Source organism: Choloepus didactylus, chromosome 7, assembly GCF_015220235.1.
Source record: "Choloepus didactylus isolate mChoDid1 chromosome 7, mChoDid1.pri, whole genome shotgun sequence".
In the NCBI taxonomy this organism is placed as follows: Eukaryota; Metazoa; Chordata; class Mammalia; order Pilosa; family Megalonychidae; genus Choloepus; species Choloepus didactylus.
Window position 1 is genome coordinate 80,676,868 of NC_051313.1, and position 25,027 is coordinate 80,701,894.

A 25,027-nucleotide genomic window follows, 5' to 3' on the forward strand; every position below is an offset into this window, starting at 1 on the left:
GCTTTGTCTATAACTTTCTATTTTATTGTTGTGGGACTTGGAGTTCTACTGCTTTTGAGCTTTACTGGAATTTACTTGCTAGCTACAAATTATTAGCTTTTTATTAAACTTCAAGGAGTCTAACCCATAAGTTAGAGATGGGTGCCTTATAAGCACTAATGCAGTACTTGCCATAGGTAAGAAATGGTTGTTTTCTTTTCTTGTCCTTATTTTTTTTTTTCAGTAGTAGCTCAGAGATAGTACAGGCTGCTGGGGATGTGGTGGGCTTCTCATTTCTAGGGGGTGTTAAGATGTGGCTGGATATAAACTTTGCTGATATATTTTAGGGATCTAGATGACCTTTAAGTTTCTTCTTATCTTGCAAGCTCAAAGTTTTAAGTATATATGTGCCAATAACCAGAAAATAATAATGCAATCCTGTTTGAAATACAGAATTACACATTAATACTATTTGCTATTAATGAGCAATAATCTATTCCATTATTAATTAGGACATATAACAGTACCTTGAAATTAGAAATTACATCATAGGTTCTGTTTTCCATCTCTCTTTTTCAATGACTGACTCATACTGTCTTAGATCTTCACTGCATGCAGATAGTGATTGTACAAACTAAGGTTCATAAAAACCAGGTCTCTATGATTTTGTTTGTAGACTTAAACATTTATCTCCATTTCAAGGTTATAAAAATGGTACTCCATTTCCAAATCAAGATCAAACCTAGTCAGTCATAACTTCTAACTTTTTTTTTGTTATAAAGATCATTTAGGAAAAATTGATCTATTTTCATTTTAATGTCATTTTTCATGAAGTATAAACATGACAGAATAGAAAACATCAGAATTTATATATTTTATAATATGCATTATATGCATATACATCACATATATATTATCTACCCATATGGAATATTATTCAGATCTTGGACAAATTGAATTAACAGCAATACCTACCATCTTTGAGCACTTACTATGTGGATATGAGGTTCAGAGTTAAACCTCTTTTGGAAAATGAAGACAGGCCCTACATAGCACAAATCTAGCATCTGCCTAACAAATTAAAATGTGCTGAAAATCACATTGGCATTGCTTAGAAACATATATTAGTAGATGGCAAATGTTTGCAACATATCACTTGCACCAGACTGTACATTACAACAGTTTTTAAACCAGGTCTGCTTATCATCTCATTATGGCTTCATTCCAATTTTCTTCCACCACTCTTAGTACTCAGTTCAGTGCACCTAAATAGAAGTCTGTTAAAAAAAAATGAAGTCTATTATACACACACACACACACACATGCACGCACACACACACACAGAATATGGCTTAATCTTGCAACATACGTGCTGTGCTATCCCATCAAATATCAACACCAACAGACAAGATTCTTAGAAATTGAATTTAGTTTTAATTCATATTCTAGGATAACAAGACTTAAGTTTTGAGATTTTAAGTTTTAGTGCTATGGTAACCAGTTTTACATAAACACCAAGTTGAAAGAGACATTTTGGTAAACATTTGAAATACTTACCCCTCCGTTATCTTCCAGATTAAATGACCTAATTTGTACCCCACATATGGAGAACAGGCCTTGCTGAAAGGCAGTCTTCCTTGCAGCAGGAGGGTAGGGAGCATCTTAAAGTGGAGAAAGACCTGCTCTCCAGGGCAACGCGGAGGAGCTGGAGCTACCTGTTCAAGCTCACTGGCCCCGGGATGGAGCCGCCTTGGGGGAAGTAAACCCCTACCAGTGGTGCGCCGGAAGAGAAGCCCATATGGCTCTAAGATGTCCAGAAGAGACCTTTTGCTTTGAGGGAAAGATGGGGAAAGCCTCTTCCTGTGTTCTCAAGCTTTCTGTGTGGGAGGAAACCCACTTCTAACTTTCTTAAAAGGCCAATGTGCTTTGTGACTTCTCAATCAGACAACACTGTGGGTTGATGGGGCCCACAGGGCACAATGGCAATTCCAGCCACCTTGTTTTTTTTTTTTTATTGTTGTTGTTGGTTTGTTTGTTTTTAAGATACATATAGACCATTCAGTCTTCCATTCAATAAATAAGAACTCAGCACTTATTGTGAGGCTGCAGTCAAAAAGATCCGTAGTAAAAACTACTTTCCCTGGGATTGTCAGGGAATGTTCTTTGCAAGCAAAATTTTCAGATTTCCAATATGTGTTAATTTAATTCACATATTAAGAAAATATAATCCCTTTGTTGAAAATTTTTCCAGGATTTCCTATTTAGTCTCTGACCTTTAACCCAATATTAGGATCCAGTTTAACCTCCTTGTGATGGCCCAGAGTTTCATTATGGTTGTGGGTAGTTTGCAGTGCCGGCTGCAGCCAGGCTTTCAGAGGTTGGTTTATCCTTACACATTTGAGCACTATTGTCTGCTTGTTTTTTAAAGCTTTTCTTTTCTTTTCCTTGCTGTTGGTCTTTCATCATCTCTGGCTGCTCCTGTTGCAATGATTGTTCTAATAGCCTCCCTCTACATTTGCTGTTTCTAAACTTCAGAGAATTGTGACTCTATGTAACCCAGCTTATCAGAATGTTCTCTAAATTAAGAATACCCTACAGATTCGTTTTCAAGAGGCTCTCCTACGAGGATAGCACATACACCGTTATCTATTTTAATGGCTCAGAGGTTGCCAATTCCCTTGTTTTAAATTTTTCTCTGGATCACTGTGGCCTCAGGAAAAGTATTTTGTGCCATTAGTTTTGGGGGTAAAAACCTCAGGACTGCATTTTATTGCTTCTAAAGATACTTTACTGCAGGGAATCTGATTATTGATTGAGTCTCTGCTCTGTTCTAGATTGTTGAGAATGCTAGAGAGTTGACTCTGAATAAGTGAGGTGCTTTCATTATTCTCCTTGATTTTGTCACTGCAGCAGGAAACACATTTGCAGCCTCAGACAGGTAAAGGGCTGTTTTAGTTTGCCAGACTGCTGAAAGCAGATGCCATAAAATGGGTTGTAGTTTAACAGTGGGAATTTGTTAGCCCACAGTTTTGAGGCTGAGTAAAATGTCCAAATCAAGTCATCATCAAGGTGGTGCTTTCTTCCTGAAGATTGGCTGTCAGTGATTCTCGAGTTCTCTGCCACATGAGAAGGAAGGCACATGGTGGCATCTGCTGGTCTCTCCCTTCTCTTCTGGGTTTCGTTGATGTCAGCTTCTGGTTTCCATGCCTTTCTCTCTCTGTATTCATCCCATTTATAAAGGACTCCAGTAAGAAGATTAAGGCTCACCCTGGGCCATGCCTTAACTGAAGTAATTTCAGGCAAACCTACTTCCAATAGGTTTACACTCACAGAACGGATTAGCTTTAAGAACATGATCTTCTGGGGTACATACAGTTCTAAACCACCACAAGGGAAGTCGCATTTTTTGAAAGTTTACTTCATGACAGGCAAATGACTTATATTATCACACTGGTCTTCACAAAATTTCCCGGGGCTCAATATTTCTTCATTTTATTGATGAAAAAATGTACCCAAGGTAACATAGGTAATACATGACAAAGAATTCAAACTGAGGTTGAATGTTCAAGCTTTTGCAGGGTGTTTTCAGTCTCTTCTCTGCAATTTTGTGTGGTCTGGGGTGGAACCAGCTAGCCAATCCAGAGTTGGTTGTTGGCCATGGGAAGGACAAAAGCCTCCTCTGTGTTCATTAACAGGGCAGAGGAGAAGCCTTGTGAGCTAAAGCCTGTAGTGTTAAAAATCTCCATCTGACCTCCCCACTCCCCTGGCTTCCTTCTGAGGGGTGCCCTTGGATCTCTGCTTGGCAGAGGCTGTGCTATAGCTTGTGTTTGGGACAAAAGAGGGACCACTGTTCATTAAGCATGCCAGCTGTCACTGCCTGAGCATTCCTTTTTGTTGGCTCTCATCTTCTTGGTGGAATGAACAAGAGTGAGAGCTTGAGGATGGGAGCAAATCTTAATATTTTGACCAACTGAACAAGAAATAAGAGAATAAAACGATCAGAAAGACAAGCTACATCCATTAAGGAGAAAATAATCAGAAGCTTGGGGGAAGATAAATGTGCTCTTCATTCTGATAAGATGCAGAAACTGCTCGTTAAGAAAAGTCAATGATGATGATGACACAAAGAATAAATCAAACGCCACCTTAAAAACACTTTAAGGTCATATGCTTTTCACTCAAATGAATCTGAAGAGGTAAATATTCCACTTGTGCACATCCATCTCCTTAGCAGTACAAGTTATAAACCAAATTGGAGCTATTAGTTTAAGAAGAAAATATCTTTAAAGCTTTACAAATATTTTAAGTGTATTAGTAGCATGCTAGGAGGTGATGCCATCTGAATTATTATTTGGTCATAAAGACCTGGTTGGTATTAAAAGCTCAGGCTGTCTCCAAGAAAAGTCAAATATTTTATAAATTATCCACCATGTATTATTTAGAAAAGTCAACATCATAACAGAAAAATTATATTTGTAAATGATATAGATATGTTCACAGGATACCAATTTATGGAGAGCTATTAAGCCTTTAAGACCTAATTTAAATGGCTATATTTTTACAAAGATACTCACGGCAGGTAGTGCAAAGAAAGAAATGCCAAGGAGTGCAAAGCCTGCAGAAAGCAATCTTCCCAGCCAAGTTAGGGGAGTTTTGTCTCCATAGCCAATTGTTGTCAATGTAATCTAAAAACAAAACAAATAGAACGTGCAACTGAATTACTTGAGAGGAAAGTCAGGACCTATGAACAGGAGGTAAAGCAATGTTTCCAATAAATCATCTTTCAACAACCCTTGTTGGTGCATTTTATTACTGTGTTTTAATTTTCCATGACGCATAACAGAACTTCTCTTTGTTTAAGGAAGGGAATAACTGACATACTTTTTCCTCTCTTTTAACACAATTTTCCATCTTTTCTAAGTGTAGTCAAAGAAAGGTTATCTAAGTGGATAACTATCAGTGATACAGAAATGATAGCACCATGGATTTAGGATCGGATCAGTACACAAAACAATAATTTATGTTAATTAAAGCTGTCCATTTATTACTTTGTCAGGCATTTCCTGAAAAGTCTGGTGTGTGAAAGTATGTGTTATGATTTGGGTTGGAATAAAAATGAGAGGTACATAGTTCCTTCCTGTCCTATGATATTTACAGCATGGTAGGGTAGACATGCCAAACACAAATAATTAAAAAATAAAATAGGGTGAGACAGGTAGTATGATGGATGCATAAACAATCTGCTAAGAAAATTCAAGAAAGAGACTGATTATTACCAAGATTTATAGGGGAAGATGTCATCTTAACTGGGTTCTGGAGGAGGGGTGATATTTTGAGAGGCAGAAATGATTAAGAGGGTGATCTAGGGAGGGGAAACAGTGGGACCAACTGCACAGCAGTAGGAACAAATAGGGTAGGTTCTGGAAAGCATAAGTTGTTCGGTTGGGCTGGAGCTTACTGGGCTTGACGGGCACTTGCGGAAGAAGAAGCTGAACAGATGTGCTAACAGTAGATCAGAGAGCGTCTTTGAAAAATGATAATGGTATCAGGTCATTCCCATGCTCAACTATCTCCAGGGGCTTCCCTCCCACTTAGACTGAGGTCCTAGCTCCTCTCCATGGCCCATGTGGTTCTACATAACCAGGACTTCGTCTATTCTTCTGATATTGTCTTCTGCCACTCTCTGTCTCATTTTCTTCCAGCACATCTGCCTTGTTGTTCATCAGTGTATCAAGCTCTTTCTCACCTCAGGTCTTGGCATTTGCTGTTCTTTCTTCCTGGATTTCACTTACCTCCCAGATTTCCATTCAGTTACTTGCATATTTGATCATCTTATTTTAGCTAGTTCCCTGCCAACTGCTCTATAAACCCTCCCTGTTCATTTTTATTCATGGAAGTTATCAATATTTGAAATAATATTATAGATTTATTACATTACTTGTTTATTGTTTGACTTCCCCACTAGCACAGTGCTTGGGATACAATAGTCACTCAATAAATATGTACTGAATAAATGAATGAAAGCCTTATTTGTCTGGATTTGAATTTTGCTTTCTGTTTTGAAGCCAGAAATACTTAAGAAAGATTATTTTGAGCAGCATTCATTATGTGATGAGAGTGGTGCTTTTAGAAGCTGAAATATATCAGATGGATTGGAAGAGGGAGAAATGAGAGGTGGGAGACCAGCTAAGGGTATATGGAATTGGAACAGTTGCAGTGGGAGTATATGGAAGTGGAGAGTAAAGAGAGATCTTTAGGAAGTTCAATAGAAGTAAATTTATTAGGGTGAAGGGAAAGACTGATGATTTGAAAATTTCAAGTAGGAAGATGGTTGTACCATAAATAAAAACAGGATAATGAGATAGAGAAGATTTTGGAACAGAGACGAAGAGTTTGGTTTTGCAAATATTGTTTTTTAAATAGCAGTTTGACAATGATGTAGAAATGTCCAGCAGGAAATTGAGAACAAGAGTTTGAGTCTTGAGAGAGAGAAACTGGGGTATGAGATTTGGAGTTCAGAATCACAGGCACAACGTGATTGCTGACAATTTTTGAATGAATGAAAGTGCAAGGGATGAAAAGACAGGGCTCAAGGTCACTTCAGGGGACAAAGACATTTAGGAGAAGGAAGAGAAAGGAAAGTCAGAGAAGAGTAAATATTTTTAAGAAATAGGAGATCTAAGGAAGGGCTATATAAATGAAAACCAGTGGAGAGGTGTTTCACAAAGGACCAGGTTAATAAAGAGAAAACAAGGAGAGTGAGGCTTGAGAAAAGACATTGCTTACGGAAATAAGCGGTCACTGGTAATCCTGATTACATGGTTTAAGTAGAGTTGGAGATCGGTAGAAGCTCTATTGCAAGAGGATAGGGAACAAGACAGATGGTAAGTAAATGGATTCAGCAAATGTGGCCTTACTTAGCTAAAGCTTTCAAAATAACCATCTGCACATGCTGTGTCGTCTTTACCTTATTCATGAATTTAACCCAGGAACCCATGCCCCTGAGTCTGCTCTGATCAAAGCCACCAATAAGCTCTATGATCCCAGACCTTTCAGAAGCTTCCAGCTCAGCTGACCACCACTGCCTAGAAGCACCCTTCTCTCTCTAATTCCATGATTTTCCATTTACATCTCTGGCTGCTCCTTTTATGTCTATTTTGCTGGCTCCTCCTTTTCTAGTCAACCTTTGAAAATTGGGTTCTGGGTCTGCTTGGGTTCTGGGTCTTATTATCTTTTTTTAAAAAAATTATTCTTCTCTGAGTTTCCTTTCTCTTTTAATTTCCTCTTTTTCTTCTCTCCCTAGGTGGTCTCAAAGGTTCTCATGGATTTAAATGCCATTTTTATGCTGAACACACCAAATTTATACTTCCAGGCCAGACCACTCTTCTGATCTCAGTCAAGCTCACCAACATCCAGCCAGTTGCTTGTGCCAAAAGTCTCTGGGTCACCCTAGATTACTCCCCTTCTCTCACTGCCCACAGTAGCAAGTCCTACTGATTCTGTCTCTCCAAAATATATCAAATGCATCCCCTTCTCTCTGTCTTCACTGCTACTATCGTAGAACAGGCTGCTATGACAGCCTCTTAATTGCTCTCTCTGCTTTTGTTCTTGCTTCCCTCCAGTTCCTTCTCTACACACCAGCAAGTGGGTATCATTTTTAAATCTCCTTTAAAAATCCTTCAATGGTTACTCATTGGATTCAGAATGAATTCTAAACTAATGACAGCCTACACAATCTGGTCTCTGCCTGTCACTTCAAGATCACCCCGAGTTCCCCTCACTCACTGCACTTTAACCACTGTGGCCCTTCAGTGTCTCAGACAAGCCAACATTGCTCTTGCTTCAGGGACTTGTACATCCTGTTTCCTCTGCTGGGATTGCTCCTTTCCCCATTCTTCCCAGGGCTCCTTCTCATCCTTCAGTCTTAGCATCATCAGAGAGACCTCTCTTCAGAGAGGTCATCAGAGAAACCTTTCCTACCCAGTTTGTCTACACTAGAGCTTCTGCTCATTCCATTTCAGCCCTTTGTTTTTAAAAAAAGCACTTATAGTAAGTGGCAATTTGCTGTATATTTCTTTGGGGGCAGGGAGTCTCTGTTACCTTTAGTTGAAAAGGAACCATGTCTTATTCTAGCTCACTAATATCCAGTCTGATGCTTGCCACAAAGTAGGATGAGCTCAATAAATATTTAGTAAATCAATAATAAATCTTTCCAAGGTTGGCAGCAAATGGAGTGACAAATATAGGACAGGAACTCCCAGAAATCTCTGGCTTGAAGGGAGGCTTTCTAGGATGTATGTGTGCATGTTCGCAGGGAGGGTAGCAATGAAGAAGCAAGGGGTGGTGGCTTTAACTGATGGGGTAAGGCATTCAAGGAAGCAAAGGAATAGGGTCAAGGGCAAAGCTGAAGTTTTATCCTTGCCACTGGAAAAGATATCCCTTCCTGTTAGGGGAAGTGTCAGATGGAGGGGAGGATTGGGAATACTTGTGTCAATTCCCTTCAATTCTCTTTTTTTTTTTTTTTTTTTTTTTAACTTTTTATAACCTTTAATTAAGAGCCAACAAAAATCTGCATTATTTTAACAGAGAGAAAACTAAACTCCAGTTTTGTTTGAATACACAGTTTGACACAAAAAGCTCTTACAAAATATTATCAACAAGCATATCAAAATTTTTTTGTCAGCATTGACTATGACAAACAATTCACTTTCACAAACTTTCACAACTTTCCATATTCACCCAGGCTTTGCCCTGGGTGTATAGAATGACACTCGAGTATAGAATAACATTCTGAAGTAGAGAATAACACTCCTTTCTTTAACAAAGCACATCCTGTACATTTTACATGCCTGCACACCTTAAGTTACCAAAAAGATCTTCAGTACGGTCTTTAAACCTGCTACAAAGCATAATTATTTTTAAAATAGTTTGTCAAACTAATAATTTCATTAAACACAAACTTACATTTTTCACCATCTTAAAGATCTAATAGATATAATGCTCCTTTTTCTATTGGATGTTAAAAAAATCTCCTTGTTTTCATAATATTTCAAAATTATGAATAACTTCAAAAGCGTCAAACTCTGGAAAATATACGATTGTTTAATTTGTCCCAAGCATAAATCCACAAAAACTTTTCCATAGCTCTCAAGAACATTTTCTCTTACTTACTGAAATTTGGCAATAAGATCTTATTCAATTACCGCATCCCAAAGCTATTTATATTTTAATAATGATTTGTTTATTGCAGTTACCCTGGCAAAGATACGAGAAAAAAATTTTTTTAATTGGGGAATTCTCTCAGAACAAACATGGCCTATTCTACAACATTTCCTCTGTGCCCACTGTTTCTGATCTCCAGACCCAGTAGAAAGAGTTCTAAACCAAGCTCACTCCCCACCCCTTCATCTTGCTACACCCAACCCTTCTCCCATGGCTGCCTTAGCTGGTTAGGCCCTGGGGGCAGGGATAGGTAAGACAGAAAGAGTGAGGCCTGGTTTTTTTTTTTGTTTGTTTTTTTTTTTAATCATCATTTTATTGAGATATATTCACATACCACGCAGTCATACAAAACAAATTGTACTTTCGATTGTTTACAGTACCATTACATAGTTGTACATTCATCACCTAAATCAATCCCTGACACCTTCATTAGCACACACACAAAAATAACAAGAATAATAATTAGAGTGAAAAAGAGCAATTGAAGTAAAAAAGAACACTAGGTACCTTTGTCTGTTTGTTTGCTTCCCCTACTTTTCTACACATCCATCCATAAACTAGACAAAGTGGAGTTTGGTCCTTATGGCATTCCCAATCCCACTGTCACCCCTCATAAGCTACATTTTTATACAACTGTCTTCGAGATTCATGGGTTCTGGGTTGTAGTTTGATAGTTTCAGGTATCCACCACCAGCTACCCCAATTCTTTAGAACCTAAAAAAGGTTGCCTAAAGTGTGTGTAAGAGTGCCCACCAGAGTGATCTCTCGGCTCGTTTTGGAATCTCTCTGCCACTGAAGCTTATTTCATTTCCTTTCACATCCCCCTTTTGGTCAAGAAGATGTTCTCCATCCCACGATGCCGGGTCTACATTCCTCCCCGGGAGTCATATTCCACGTTGCCAGGGAGATTCACTTCCCTGGTTGTCTGATCCCACGTAGGGGGGAGGGCAGTGATTTCACCTTTCAAGTTGGCTTAGCCAGAGAGAGAGGGCCACATCTGAGCAACAAAGAGGCATTCAGGAGGAGACTCTTAGGCACAAATACAGGGAGGCCTAGCCTCTCCTTTGCAGCAACCGTCTTCCCAAGGGTAAAACTTATGGTAGAGGGCTCAACCCATCAAACCACCAGTCCCCTATGTCTGTGGTCATGTTAGCAACTATGGAGGTGGGGTAGGCGAATACCCCTGCATTCTCCACAGAGGCCTGGTTTTAAAAATGTTAAACGAGGGTGTGGGATTTAATACCCCTAAGAAGTCCTTAGTGTTGATGAGAGTTCCTATTCCCTTCTTTTTTTTTTAAATTAAATTCAGTTTTATTGAGATATACTCACATACCATACAATCATCCATGGTGTACAATCAACTGTTCACAGTGCCATCTTATAGTTGTGCATTCATCACCACAATCTTGCCCTTCTTTTTTTTTTTATATATATATATTTTTATCTTCATTTTATTGAGATATATTCACATACCACGCAGTCATAGAAAACAAATCGTACTTTCGATTGTTTACAGTACCATTACATAGTTGTACATTCATCACCTAAATCAATCCCTGACACCTTCATTAGCACACACACAAAAATAACAAGAATAATAATTAGAGTGAAAAAGAGCAATTGAAGTAAAAAAGAACACTGGGTACCTTTGTCTGTTTGTTTCCTTCCCCTATTTTTCTACTCATCCATCCATAAACTAGACAAAGTGGAGTGTGGTCCTTATTGCTTTCCCAATCCCATTGTCACCCCTCATAAGCTACATTTTTATACAACTGTCTTCAAGATTCATGGGTTCTGGGTTGTAGTTTGATAGTTTCAGTTATCCACCACCATCTACCCCAATTCTTTAGAACCTAAAAAGGGTTATCTAAAGTGTGCGTAAGAGTGCCCACCAGAGTGACCTCTCGGCTCCTTTTGGAATCTCTCTGCCACTGAAGCTTATTTCATTTCCTTTCACATCCCCCTTTTGGTCAAGAAGATGTTCTCCGTCCCACGATGCCGGGTCTACATTCCTCCCCGGGAGTCATATTCCACATTGCCAGGGAGATTCACTCCCCTGGGTGTCTGATCCCACGTAGGGGGGAGGGCAGTGATTTCACCTTTCAAGTTGGCTTAGCCAGAGAGAGAGGGCCACATCTGAGCAACAAAGAGGCATTCAGGAGGAGGCTCTTAGGCACAACCATAGGGAGGCCTAGCCTCTCCTTTGCAGCAACCGTCTTCCCAAGGGTAAAACTTATGGTAGGGGGCTCAACCCATCAAACCACCAGTCCCCTATGTCTGTGGTCATGTCAGCAACCATGGAGGTGGGGTAGGCCAATACCTCTACATTCTCCACAGGCTCCTCAAGGGGGCACTACATCTTTTTTTTTCCTTGTTTTTCTTTTTTTTTTTTTTTAACTTTCCCCTCTTTTTTTTTTTTTTTTTTTTAATCATCATTTTATTGAGATATATTCACATACCACGCAGTCATACAAAACAAATTGTACTTTCGATTGTTTACAGTACCATTACATAGTTGTACATTCATCACCTAAATCAATCCCTGACACCTTCATTAGCACACACACAAAAATAACAAGAATAATAATTAGAGTGAAAAAGAGCAATTGAAGTAAAAAAGAACACTGGGTACCTTTGTCTGTTTGTTTCCTTCCCCTACTTTTCTACACATCCATCCATAAACTAGACAAAGTGGTGTTTGGTCCTTATGGCTTTCCCAATCCCATTGTCACCCCTCATAAGCTACATTTTTATACAACTGTCTTCGAGATTCATGGGTTCTGGGTTGTAGTTTGATAGTTTCAGGTATCCACCACCAGCTACCCCAATTCTTTAGAACCTAAAAAGGGTTGTCTAAAGTGTGCATAAGAGTGCCCACCAGAGTGACCTCTCGGCTCCTTTTGGAATCTCTCTGCCACTGAAGCTTATTTCATTTCATTTCACATCCCCCTTTTGGTCAAGAAGATGTTCTCCGTCCCACGGTGCCAGGTCTACATTCCTCCCTGGGAGTCATATTCCACGTTGCCAGGGAGATTCACTTCCCTGGGTGTCTGATCCCACGTAGGGGGGAGGGCAGTGATTTCACCTTTCAAGTTGGCTTAGCCAGAGAGAGAGGGCCACATCTGAGCAACAAAGAGGCATTCAGGAGGAGACTCTTAGGCACAAATACAGGGAGGCCTAGCCTCTCCTTTGCAGCAACCGTCTTCCCAAGGGTAAAACTTATGGTAGAGGGCTCAAGCCATCAAACCACCAGTCCCCTATGTCTGTGGTCATGTTAGCAACCATGGAGGTGGGGTAGGCGAATACCCCTGCATTCTCCACAGGCTCCTCAAGGGGGCACTACATCTTTTTTTTTTTTTTTTTTTTCCCTTGTTTGTCTTTTTTCTTTTTTCTTTTTTTTTTTTTTTTTAACTTTCCCTTCTTTTTTCAAATCACCTGTATGAAAAAAAAAGTTAAAAAGAAAACAAACATACAATAAAAGAGCATTTCAAAGAGACCATAGCAAGGGAGTAAGAAAAAGACAACTAACCTAAGATAACTGCTTAACTTCCAACCTGTTCCTACTTTACCCCAAGAAAGTTACATAATATAGCAACATTTCTGTGAACTTGTTCCTACTATATCCATCAGAAATTAACAGACCATAGTCATTCCTGGGCATCCCCAGAACGTTAAATAGCTTATCTGTTCTTCTTGGATTATTGTTCCCCCTTCCTTAATTGCTCTCTACTGCTAGTTCCCCTACATTCTACATTATAAACCATTTGTTTTACATTTTTCAAAGTTCACATTAGTGGTAGCATATAATATTTCTCTTTTTGTGCCTGGCTTATTTCGCTCAGCATTATGTCTTCAAGGTTCATCCATGTTGTCATATGTTTCACGAGATCGTTCCTTCTTACTGCCGCGTAGTATTCCATCGTGTGTATATACCACATTTTACTTATCCACTCATCTGTTGAAGGACACTTGGGTTGTTTCCATCTCTTGGCAATTGTGAATAATGCTGCTATGAACATTGGCGTGCAGATATCTGTTCGTGTCACTGCTTTCCGATCTTCCGGGTTTATACCGAGAAGTGCAATCGCTGGATCGAATGGTAACTCTATATCTAGTTTTCTAAGGAACTGCAAGACTGACTTCCAGAGTGGCTGAACCATTATACAGTCCCACCAACAATGAATAAGAGTTCCAATTTCTCCACATCCCCTCCAGCATTTGTAGTTTCCTGTTTGTTTAATGGCAGCCATTCTAACCGGTGTTAGATGGTATCTCATTGTGGTTTTAATTTGCATCTCTCTAATAGCTAGTGAAGCTGAACATTTTTTCATGTGTTTCTTGGCCATTTGTATTTCATCTTCAGAGAACTGTCTTTTCATATCTTTTGCCCATTTTATAATTGGGCTGGCTGTACTAATGTCATTGAGTTGTAGGATTTCTTTGTATATGCAAGATATCAGTCTTTTGTCAGATACATGGTTTCCAAAAATTTTTTCCCATTGAGTTGGCTGCCTCTTTACCTTTTTGAGAAATTCCTTTGAGGTGCAGAAACTTCTAAGCTTGAGGAGTTCCCAATTATCTATTTTTTCTTTTGTTGCTTGTGCTTTGGGTGTTAAGTCTAGGAAGTGGCCGCATAATACAAGGTCTTGAAGATGTTTTCCTACATTATCTTCTAGGAGTTTTATGGTACTTTCTTTTATATTGAGATCTTTGGTCCATTTTGAGTTAATTTTTGTGTAGGGGGTGAGGTAGGGGTCCTCTTTCATTCTTTTGGATATGGATATCCAACTCTCCCAGCCCCATTTGTTGAAAAGACCATTATGACTCAGTTCAGTGACTTTGGGGGCCTTATCAAAGATCAGTCGGCCATAGATCTGAGGGTCTATCTCTGAATTCTCAATTCAATTCCATTGATCTATATGTCTATCTCTGTGCCAGTACCATGCTGTTTTGGCAACTGTGGCTTTATAATAAGCTTCAAAGTCAGGGAGTGTAAGTCCTCCCACTTCGTTTTTCTTTTTTAGAGTGTCTTTAGCAATTCGAGGCATCTTCCCTTTCCAAATAAATTTGATAACTAGCTTTTCCAAGTCCGCAAAGTAGGTTGTTGGAATTTTGATTGGGATTGCATTGAATCTGTAGATGAGTTTGGGTAGAACTGACATCTTAATGACATTTAGCCTTCCTATCCATGAACATGGAATATTTTTCCATCTTTTAAGGTCCCCTTCTATTTCTTTTAGTAGAGTTATGTAGTTTTCTTTGTATAGGTCTTTTACATCTTTGGTTAAGTTGATTCCTAGGTACTTGATTTTTTTAGTTGCTATTGAAAATGGTATCTTTTTCTTGAGTGTCTCTTCAGTTTGTTCATTTCTAGCATATAGAAACATTACTGACTTATGTGCATTAATCTTGTATCCCGCTACTTTGCTAAATTTGTTTATTAGCTCTAGTAGCTGTATCGTCGATTTCTCAGGGTTTTCTAGATATAAGATCATATCATCTGCAAACAATGACAGTTTTACTTCTTCATTTCCAATTTGGATGCCTTTTATTTCTTTGTCTTGCCGGATTGCCCTGGCTAGCACTTCCAGCACAATGTTGAATAACAGTGGTGACAGCGGGCATCCTTGTCTTGTTCCTGATCTTAGAGGGAAGGCTTTCAGTCTCTCACCATTGAGTACTATGCTAACTGTAGGTTTTTCATATATGCTCTTTATCATGTTGAGGAAGTTTCCTTCAATTCCTACCTTTTGAAGTGTTTTTATCAAAAACGGATGTTGGATTTTGTCAAATGCTTTTTCAGCATCTATTGAGATGATGAATTGATTTTTCCCTTTTGACTTGTTAACGTGTTGTAATACATTGATTGATTTTCTTATGTTGAACCATCCTTGCATGCCTGGAATGAACCCCACTTGGTCATGGTGTATGATTTTTTTAATGTGTCTTTGGATTCGATTTGCAAGTATTTTGTTGAGGATTTTTGCATCTATATTCATTAGGGAGATTGGCCGGTAGTTTTCCTTTTTTGTAGCATCTTTGCCTGGTTTTGGTATTAGATTGATGTTAGCTTCATAAAATGAGTTAGGTAGTGTTCCATTTTCTTCAATGTTTTGAAAGAGTTTGAGTAAGATTGGTGTCAGTTCTTTCTGGAAAGTTTGGTAGAATTTCCCTGTGAAGCCATCTGGCCCTGGGCATTTATTTGTGGGAAGATTTTTGATGACTGATTGGATCTCTTTGCTTGTGATGGCTTGGTTGAAGTCTTCTATTTCTTCTCTGGTCAGTCTAGGTTGTTCATATGTTTCCAGGAAATTGTCCATTTCCTCTACATTATCCAGTTTGTTGCCATACAGTTGTTCATAGTATCCTCTTATAATTTTTTTAATTTCTTCAGGATCTGCAGTTATGTCACCTTTTTCATTCATTATTTTGTTTATATGGGTCTTCTCTCTTTTTGATTTTGTCAGTGTAGCTAGGGGCTTGTCAATCTTGTTGATCTTCTCAAAGAACCAACTTTTGGTGATATTTATCCTCTCTATTGTTTTTTGTTCTCTATGTCATTTATTTCTGCTTTAATCCTTGTTATTTCTTTTCTTGTACTTGGTTTAGGATTGGTTTGCTGTTCATTTTCTAGCTTCTTCAGTTGATCCATTAGTTCTTTGATTTTGGCTCTTTCTTCCTTTTTAACATATGCGTTTAGTGCTATAAATTTCCCCCTTAGCACTGCTTTTGCTGCATCCCATAGGTTTTGGTATGTTGTGTTCTCATTTTCATTCGTCTCTATATATTTAGCAATTTCTCTTGCTATTTCTTCTTTAACCCACTGATTGTTTAGGAGTGTGTTGTTTAACCTTCAGGTATTTTTGAATTTTCTAAGTCTCTGATGGTTATTGACTTCTAATTGTATTCCATTGTGGTCAGAGAATGTGCTTTGAATAATTTCAATCTTTTTACATTTATTGAGGCTTGTTTTATGTCCCAGCATATGATCTATTCTGGAGAAAGTTCCGTGAGCACTAGAAAAGTATGTGTATCCTGGTGATTTGGGATGTAATTATCAGATTGTTTAGGTTTTCAATTTCCTTATTGGTCTTCTGTCTGGTTGATCTATGTATAGGAGAAAGTGATGTGTTGAAGTCTCCCACAATTATTGTGGAAATATCAATTGCTTCCTTTAGTTTTGCCAGTGTTTCTCTCATGTATTTTGTGGCACCTTGATTGGGTGCATAGACATTTACGATTGTTATTTCTTCTTGCTGAATTGCTCCTTTTATTAGTATGTAGTGGCCTTCTTTGTCTCTCAAAACATCCCTGCATTTGAAGTCTATTTTATCTGAAATTAATATTGCTACACCTGCTTTCTTTTGGCTGTAGCTTGCATGAAATATTTTTTTCCATCCTTTCACTTTCAGTTTCTTTGTGGCCCTGTGTCTAAGATGAGTGTCTTGTAGGCAACATATTGATGGTTCATTTGTTTTGATCCATTCTGTGAATCTATATCTTTTAATTGGGGAGTTTAATCCATTTACATTCAACGTTATAACCGTGAAGGCATTTCTTGAATCAGCCATCTTATCCTTTGGTTTATGTTTGTCATATTTTTCCCCTCTCTATTAATATCCTTAATTGTACCCATACCGAATCTCTTTAGTACTGAACCTTTCTCCAAGTCTCTCTGTCCTTTCTTTGTTTCTCTGTCTGTAGGGCTCCCTTTAGTATCTCCAGTAGGGCAGGTCTCTTGTTAGCAAATTCTCTCAGCATTTGTTTGTCTGTGAAAAATTTAAGCTCTCCCTCAAATTTGAAGGAGAGCTTTGCTGCATAAAGTATTCTTGGCTGGAAATTTTTCTCCCTCAGAATTTTAAATATATCGTGCCACTGCCTTCTCGCCTCCATGGTGGCTGCTGAGTAGTCACTACTTAGTCTTATGCTGTTTCCTTTGTATGTGGTGAATTGCTTTTCTCTTGCTGCTTTCAGAACTTGCTCCTTCTCTTCTGTGTTTGACAGTGTGATCAGCATATGTCTCGGAGTGGGTTTATTTGGATTTATTCTATTTGGAGTTCGCTAAGCATTTATGATTTGTGCATTTATGGTGTTTAGAAGATTTGGGAAGTTTTCCCCAACAATTTCTTTGAATACTCTTCCTAGACCTTTACCCTTCTCTTCCCCTTCTGGGACACCAATGAGTCTTATATTCGGATGTTTCATATTATCTATCATATCCCTGAGGTCCATTTCGATTTTTTCAATTTTTTTCCCCATTCTTTCTTTTATGCTTTCATTTTCCATTCTGTCATCTTCCAGGTCACTGATTCGTTGTTCAGCTTCCTCTAGTCTTGTACTATGAGGGTTCAGAATCTTTTTAATTTGGTCAACAGTTTCTTTAATTTCCATAAGATCATCCATTTTTTTATTTAGTCTTGCAATGTCTTCTTTATGCTCTTCTATGGTCTTCTTGATTTCCTTTGTATCCCATACTATGGTCTCATTGTTCATCTTTAGTTCTTTGAGTAGCTGCTCTAGGTGCTGTGTCTGTTCTGATCTTTTGATTTGGGTGCTTGGGCTTGGGTTATCCATATCGTCTGGTTTTTTCATATGCTTTATAATTTTCTGTTGTTTTTGGCCTCATGGCATTTGCTGAACTTGATAGGGTTCTTTTAGGATTTGTAGACCAATTGAAGTCCTTATCTCTAATTTATCAGATCTACAGCTTCGTGGAGTACACTTTCTCTAACTAACCGGCAGGTGGCGTCCACTAGCCACCTGTTCTCCAGAAGCCGGTTCTCCCCTGCTTAGCCTTTTTGGTGAGTGGGGGAGTGAGTCTTGTGGGGCCCAATTGGTGTACAAAGCTTGCGTGTGTAGTTGGTGTTGCCTGCCCTGTATGTGGGGCGTGTTTCTGGGCAGTCGGGGAGGGGGAGTGGCTCTAACAATCAAATCTCCCTGATGATCCTAGAGTTTTAAAGCTGCTGAAATAGTCTAATCCTTCAGTTCAGTCCTGCCACAGTTTGTCTCTGCCACTGACCCACAAGTCCTTGGTATTGGCGTATGGCTCCTGAGACTTGCAAGTGGGCCCCTCTTCCAGGCTGTGCACCCCGGGTCCTCTGTTGAGGGATGACTGTGCTATGTCACAGGTGAGTGCCGTCCCCCCAGGGCAGTTCTGGGCTGCTGGGCTGTGTAGGGAGGCATCCAGTCTGCTGAAATGATGGCTGAATGGGGCTTTGTTAATTCACACTGCTCCACCTTCCCAACTCTGGGACAATCAGCTGAGGTTGCAGGGAAGGCTAATGTCCACGCCCAGTTTTGTGGTGTGTGCCTGTTATTTGAAGCACTTCCGTCACACTGGGTTGTCTGGGACAGCTCTGGGCTATGGGGCTAGCGATGGGCAGGAGTGTTTCCTGTCCACCAGGATGATGGCTGTGAGCAGACACCCCCCTTTTCTTGGGAGGTTGTGGTGTTTAGTGAATTTTCTCAGCCACTGGATTATTGCCTTTTGTCTCAGAGCTCTCTTAGTTCTGCTCTTGTCTTGACCTGCCCAAATTGCAAGTCTTTGAAGCTTTCTGTATTGGGCTTCTTAGAGTAATTGTTTTAGAAATAGAAAAAAGGATTAAAAAAAAAAAAAAAAAGGGCCCTCCTCAGAGATCTAATGGGTTATGGAAATGCTAAGAGACAAAGCAACCAGGGCCATTAAGGAAAGGTCCACAGGGAAGAGAGATCAGCTTTTCTAAAGGATTTGCATATGCACCTCAGGGCCTGAGCTCTGCCATTCCCCTTTCTATGTTCACCAGAACTCCAAAAATCCTCTGCTTTTATTTTGGAGTTTTTCGTGTTTTTTTTTTTCTATGCCTGTCTCCTCTCTGCTGGGCTGGCTGCTCTCAGATTCTCTGGTGTCTGGTCTCAGTCTATCTATGGTTAGAGTTTGGATCAGTAGAATGAGTTTCCAATAAGGGCTGCCACTGCAGTTCTCCCTTCTCCTTCCTGGAGCTGACAGCCCCTCCTCCCACGGGACTGCGCCTGGCAGGGAGGGGCGCGGGTCCCCTGGCCGCAAAACCTTACAGATTTCTCTGTTCTCAGCAGTTCCACGTTTTCATGAGTGTTGTATGAAGTATGCCCAAAGTCAGATTGCTCTGTGGTGTCCAGTCCACACAGTTCCTGGCTTTCTACCTACTTTCCTGGAGGAGTAACTAAAACATACAGCTCAGCAGTCCGCCATCTTGCCCCGCCTCCCCTTCAATTCTCTTTTGAAGAAAGTGGAATCATCTGTGGGGAATGAGGGAAAAGGTTTGGTGCTGTGAAGGTGGGAGAGGGTGTCAAGCAGATGACAACCAAAAGCCTACTGAGCAGATGAGGCTCTCCAAGGTCAGAGGGTAGGAATTTGCAGGAGAACATAGCAGCCAAGTTATTCAAATGCCACTAGTAGCATCAGTACCAGACTCACAAAGGAAATCCTTGAGAATGCAGAAAGAATTTCAGGTTCAATGTTATTACAGGTTCATAATCTTAAATATGTGGGGGAAATTTTAACTACAATACTTTTTCTGCCAAATAGCTTAATCCTTTTATTAATAAAAATAAACCAAAGGAGAAATTGCATGGTTTGGTCACAGCAAAAATGTTACATTTCATGGTTTGCTTTATCTTCCAACAATGCATTAGAGTTATTCTACTTGGCACAGTTCCTAGAGAGTGGATTTTGAGCCATTGCCTCTGATTCTGAAGAAAGAGACACGAAGTGCTGACGTGCTCAGTGCTTTACCCTCAACAAAAAAGACTGCCTGCTTCCTTTCCTTCTGAATTTAAAGATGCCCCTTTCTCTTATGGTGTGTCACGTGGACTCTTGTCACCCTCTCTCTGCATTCCGGTTCAGAGTTCTGTGACGTCTACATTTTGCAGAGTGCAGGAGACATGACTAACCAGTAACTGAGGCCCTGGCCAACAACTTTCTGCATTCTGATTTCAAAGGTGCTCTGGGGAGTTGCTTCCCACAAAGCTGAGGAGTCTTCTGTTGACAGGGTAGGCCTGCGATGGATCTCCCAAAAGGGTGACAGTTTCATCTCCCTCCATGTCCGGGAGAGGGTGGGTGGAGTTTCTTTCTCTGCATTCCTTGGAGGAGGTTGGTGAGGTCTCCCTTTGCCTCATGCCTGGAGGGTGCATCATTTTATTTCTTGTGGATGTAAGGGGGCAACTGGGCTTCATGGATCTGAACATGGGAGACGGCCCCTGAGATGAAATTATTAAGTCTATAAGATGCACCTAAAATAAAAAGATGAGAATCTTCTCCAGGAATTCTCACCAACCCATCTGCTTGTTCTAGCTGTTGCCTTTCTAAGGCAATGACCAGATGCATTCCACAAAATCATGAGGTGACTTCTCCTTATGTAGATGAACCATATGTAAATATTCACTGAATTTTGGACTTTTCAAGCCTCCTTGATGCACCTGGGATTCTCCTTGGAACTGTACAACTACATTAAGTTTCTTTTCTTTTCCTAGCATGTGGAAGGTCCTGCTAGTGTTCATCAGCTGCTTCTTTGCAACTGAATGGAGTAGCAGAAGCCCTCTTGACATTTATTCTCTCACTCTTGTGCTAAACAATGAATTCATTTCTGTCTTCCAGAAATCTGGTGAATCTTTCAGTGCCTGAACCTAGTAACGGTTAGTTTCATTTGGGTTGAGAATCAGAGAAAGGCAGGATCACATGGAATCCCATGAAACCAACTCTCCAGGAATCCTTGGGGAGCTCTGGGAACAGCAGCTTGTTTTGGAGAACTTTGAGAGTTTGCATATATGGTCTTCAGGGGATTGTAGGAAATTACACCTGGACTTCAGTGTTGGATTGTTTGATAGGGCAATTGATTTGTTTTCTGGAAAAACTCTTCACAGATCTCCAAATGTCAGTAGCACTCTGATAGCACAGCATGGCAAGATGGCTTATTCTATTGTATGTTGTCATATCTGTATTGCCTTCAGAGTATAAAGTAAGATTGTGAGCTGGGCCTGTGTCTAGTGAAGCAATACTGCATGCAACAAATACTTGGGAACAGGTATGATTCTTCCCTGGAGAACTCCTGGGAACACTTTGTCACTGGAGCTGAAATGAGTGGTGGCAGCTGCTTCTACACTGAGTGCCTCAGTAACACCTAATCAGAAGGTCAGGTGAATTATAGTACACAGTTAACATAGTGTCGTCAGCTGGCATGAACCTAAAGAGCCAGAGTGGATTTTGGAAAAATTAACTGTAGCAATTGTACCAGTTTGGACATATTATGTCCCCCAAAACGCCATTATCTTTGATGCAATCTTGTGGGGCAGATATATTGGTATTGATTAGGTTGGAACCTTGTAATTGAGTGTTTCCATTGAGATGTGAACCACCCAACTGTGAGTGACACTTTTGATTAAGTCAAGGGTGACCTCTTGATTGAATGTTTCATGGAGTTGTGGCTCCACCCATTCAATGCGTATCATTATTGGATCACTGGAGTACTTTAAAAAGAGCCACACAGGCCCAGATGCTGCTGCAGCCTAGAGAGCATCCTGGGAGAAAGCCATTTTAAGACCAGAACTTCTGCACAGATGCCAGCCTGTGCCTTCCCAGCTAAGAGAGGTTTTCTAGATGCCACTGGCCATCCTCCAGTGAAGGTACCCGATTGTTGATAACTTACCTTGGACACTTGGTGGCCTTAAGACTGTAAATGTGTAACTAAATAAACCCCCTTTTATAAAAGCCAATCCATTTCTGGTATTTTGCATGATGGCAGCATTAGCAAACCAGAACAGCAATGGAGTATTGTTATAGGGAAACCAAGTAAACAGATAATGAACCTCCCCTGAAATACCAATCTCCTTAGATTCAGGAATCCAACATTAAATAAATAATTATAAATAATATATACATAATATATTCTTCCTTTGATGAAACCTCCATCATACCTGTGTTTTGTAACCCCTTGCCAGTTCTATATGTGCACATGGCATTAGGGTGCAAGGGGTGAATCCAGTGGGTGATAGTGCTGCAATGAAACCCACTGATTCTTTTTATCTTGCATGAGCTCTGATGATGCTTCATGACCTCATGCAGGCCAGGGGTGGGGATACTGGGGGTGGGAGGTGTGTGTTCAGGATGACACAAAGAACTGAAGTGTGTTGCTTAATGGGTTCTGCTCATACAAATACATTTTTGATAATTTCTGAGACACAGCATTTAATTCTCTTCTAATATACATAGTGTTAAAAGTGAATCACATGTATACAACCTACTCTCAAAGGTTTAGATAATAGATAAACAAATAGAAATAATGATTTAATAAATGTTGCAAAACGCTAAAAGTTGGTAAGTCTGGGTGAGGGGGTACATTGCAGTTCTATGTATCATTTTTGTATTAGTTTTGCAACTTTCCTGTATGTTTGAATTATTTAAAAAAAAGTTAAAAAAATAAAATATACATTGGACTTTTATTCTGTATATAGCAAATATATTTCAAGGGAATGTGTTGAAGCATGCTATAGCTGAATTAATGTAAAAATTAATAATAGGGAGTCTTATTCTTAGTAAGAGAGATGATTTTCTGGTATCATATTAATGCATGGGAATATACAAAGAAGGCTTCTTAATTGAAAATACTGTGATGGCTTTTTGGTTGGTTAGAAAATTTGATTAAAGCAGATAATCACAAAAGATATATATTTAAAATACGTAATTTTAACCTAAATAGATAAATGTACATTCATTTCCTAATACAGGATAATCTTGCAATTGGGGTTCTGCTTCATTATTCTTGGGGTTCTGCTTCATCTTTTCTCCATATTGTATTATTCATTATTCTTAATTTCAGTGCATTTAAATTAATTTTTTTTTAGTAGAGCATGAACTTGACTTTTGTAAAGCTGAGTACAGAATCTTATATATTTGGAATTTTCCCTCCACAGAGTTGTGTGGCCTCCCTGCACCCAATTCTATGGCAACAATTTTTAAATATTTTTCATTTATTGAGTTTTTCTAAAGCAGTCAATTCCATTTTCTTAAACTATCCATTATTATTTCTGCAATATATTTCATCAATTTACACAATAATATTAAATTAAACCATGCCATTATAATTTCAAATACAATTGGGTTAAGAAGGCTTGAGAACAAACACACTGGCTCTTTGCAGCTTAAAAAAAACTGATGGGAGCAGAATTCTGAGGATACTAATGAGCATTCCTTGTGCCACAGGTCTTAACTGGTAAGGAATGGAATGGGGAGTGTTGGTCTTTCTGTCCAGTCAGTAAAGAGGAAGTAAGTCATGAGATCCTCTCTATTATTCTAAAACAAATAACTAACACATTCAACTAGTGAATAAATTAAGAGTATACTGTAGTTTTCCACAGCACATGATTTCCCCATAAGGAGTCCTTTAAGGGAAGATTATTCCTTTTGGTACTTTGTGAAAAATTTTTCTATTTTTTTTCTTTTCTTGTCTTCTCTTTTGTTCTATCCTAGAGGTGATGGTTCAAAATCCACTCTCTGAGCACTGGACTAAGTATCTAATGTAATGTTAGAAAGTAAAGTAAACCAAAAAATGCAACATTCTGAAGAATGAGACACAAAAGTGATGCCGTGATCAGAAGGTAGCCTAGAGAGAACAGGATAGAACCGTGATGGTTGCATCATGTAATTTGGGTTCTGCTGTGGGAGGTGGCTCAGGGCATTTAGCATTCCATATTGTTTTTCCATGCTTGTGGTCACACAACAATCCTGTACTTGGGTAATATCATCTTCATTTTACAGAGATGTTAAGTGATTGTTTGATTCCACACTTCACTAAATCATTAGGTTGGGGCTGGAATCCAGATCTCCTGACTTTAATTCTTCTGTTCTTTTCAATTTAGCATGTGATCAGTGCTTACGAAATAATACTCAGTGAATAAAAGTGTCCACAGCTGCATGTGAGACGACATTATTAAAGGAACAGACTTCTCCTTAGGAAAGAATTCTCCAGAGAGGCTTAGGACCAATATACTAAATAAAGGCATGCCATCAAAGTAGGTATGTGACTTACAGAGATTCACAGCAGCTAGGATTTTTGGTGAGTAGGGCTGGAGTATGTAGGTGTCAATTTTTGCTTGGTAGCTGATAATGTTCTTGAATAGTTAGGAACTGGTGTGTAGACCATCTATGGCCAGGTAAAGTTTTGATAGCATCAGCTAATGCATTGGTGGTGAGAAACAATTTTTAACTTTCATCTAATGTATCAGCACAAAGCTGGAAAACTAAAGCTTATAAGATATTGCAGAAAACATTTTGTAGTGGTGAGCCCAACAGAAGAAGAGTACATTCTATGAACAGTAACTGATATTATCAAGGACAAGGGTATCCTCTTCCGGCAAATTGACATAATTTCTTATTTAGTTGTTTGCATGGTGATGAGAGTCATGGCATAAATTTAGGCTGCACAACTTGAGTATAGAACACTACCTTCAGAGCCTTCATATTGTTTGCTCTGAGAAAGACTGCAAGATGTTCAGCATAAATTCCAGGACTAACTCTGGCTGATATTAAATTCTTCCACATCTGAAGTAATCATTGCAAACACATGGTTTCAGGTGGATTCCACATTGCGATGCTTCCTCAAGAGATTTATACCATCTGCTGTTGTATGCATCTTTTAAAAAACCCATAACACTATCTTCATCTTAGGAATATCAGTAAATAGAGAGAGGACAAGCCGTCTTTCCAGAACAGGTCATTATCAGAACAAATTACTTCAGGAAAACTTGATCTTAAGTTATTTCAGTGTAAGTCTAAAGAAAATCAAAAGGAGAAAATAATAACAGAAGAGGAGATGAT

The 25,027-nt window shown here is 39.2% G+C and overlaps 1 protein-coding gene across 2 annotated transcripts in view; it reads right to left on the bottom strand.

Annotated features, from left to right (window-relative positions):
• The window catches only part of KCNQ5 (potassium voltage-gated channel subfamily Q member 5), a 596,680-nt gene that overhangs the window by 91,627 nt on the left and 480,026 nt on the right, over positions 1-25,027 (bottom strand). For both annotated transcript variants that reach the window (XM_037844184.1, XM_037844185.1), the window contains exon 6: positions 4,554-4,664. In XM_037844184.1, coding sequence (XP_037700112.1) covers positions 4,554-4,664 — 111 coding nt within the window. The remainder of the gene's footprint in view (positions 1-4,553; positions 4,665-25,027) is intronic.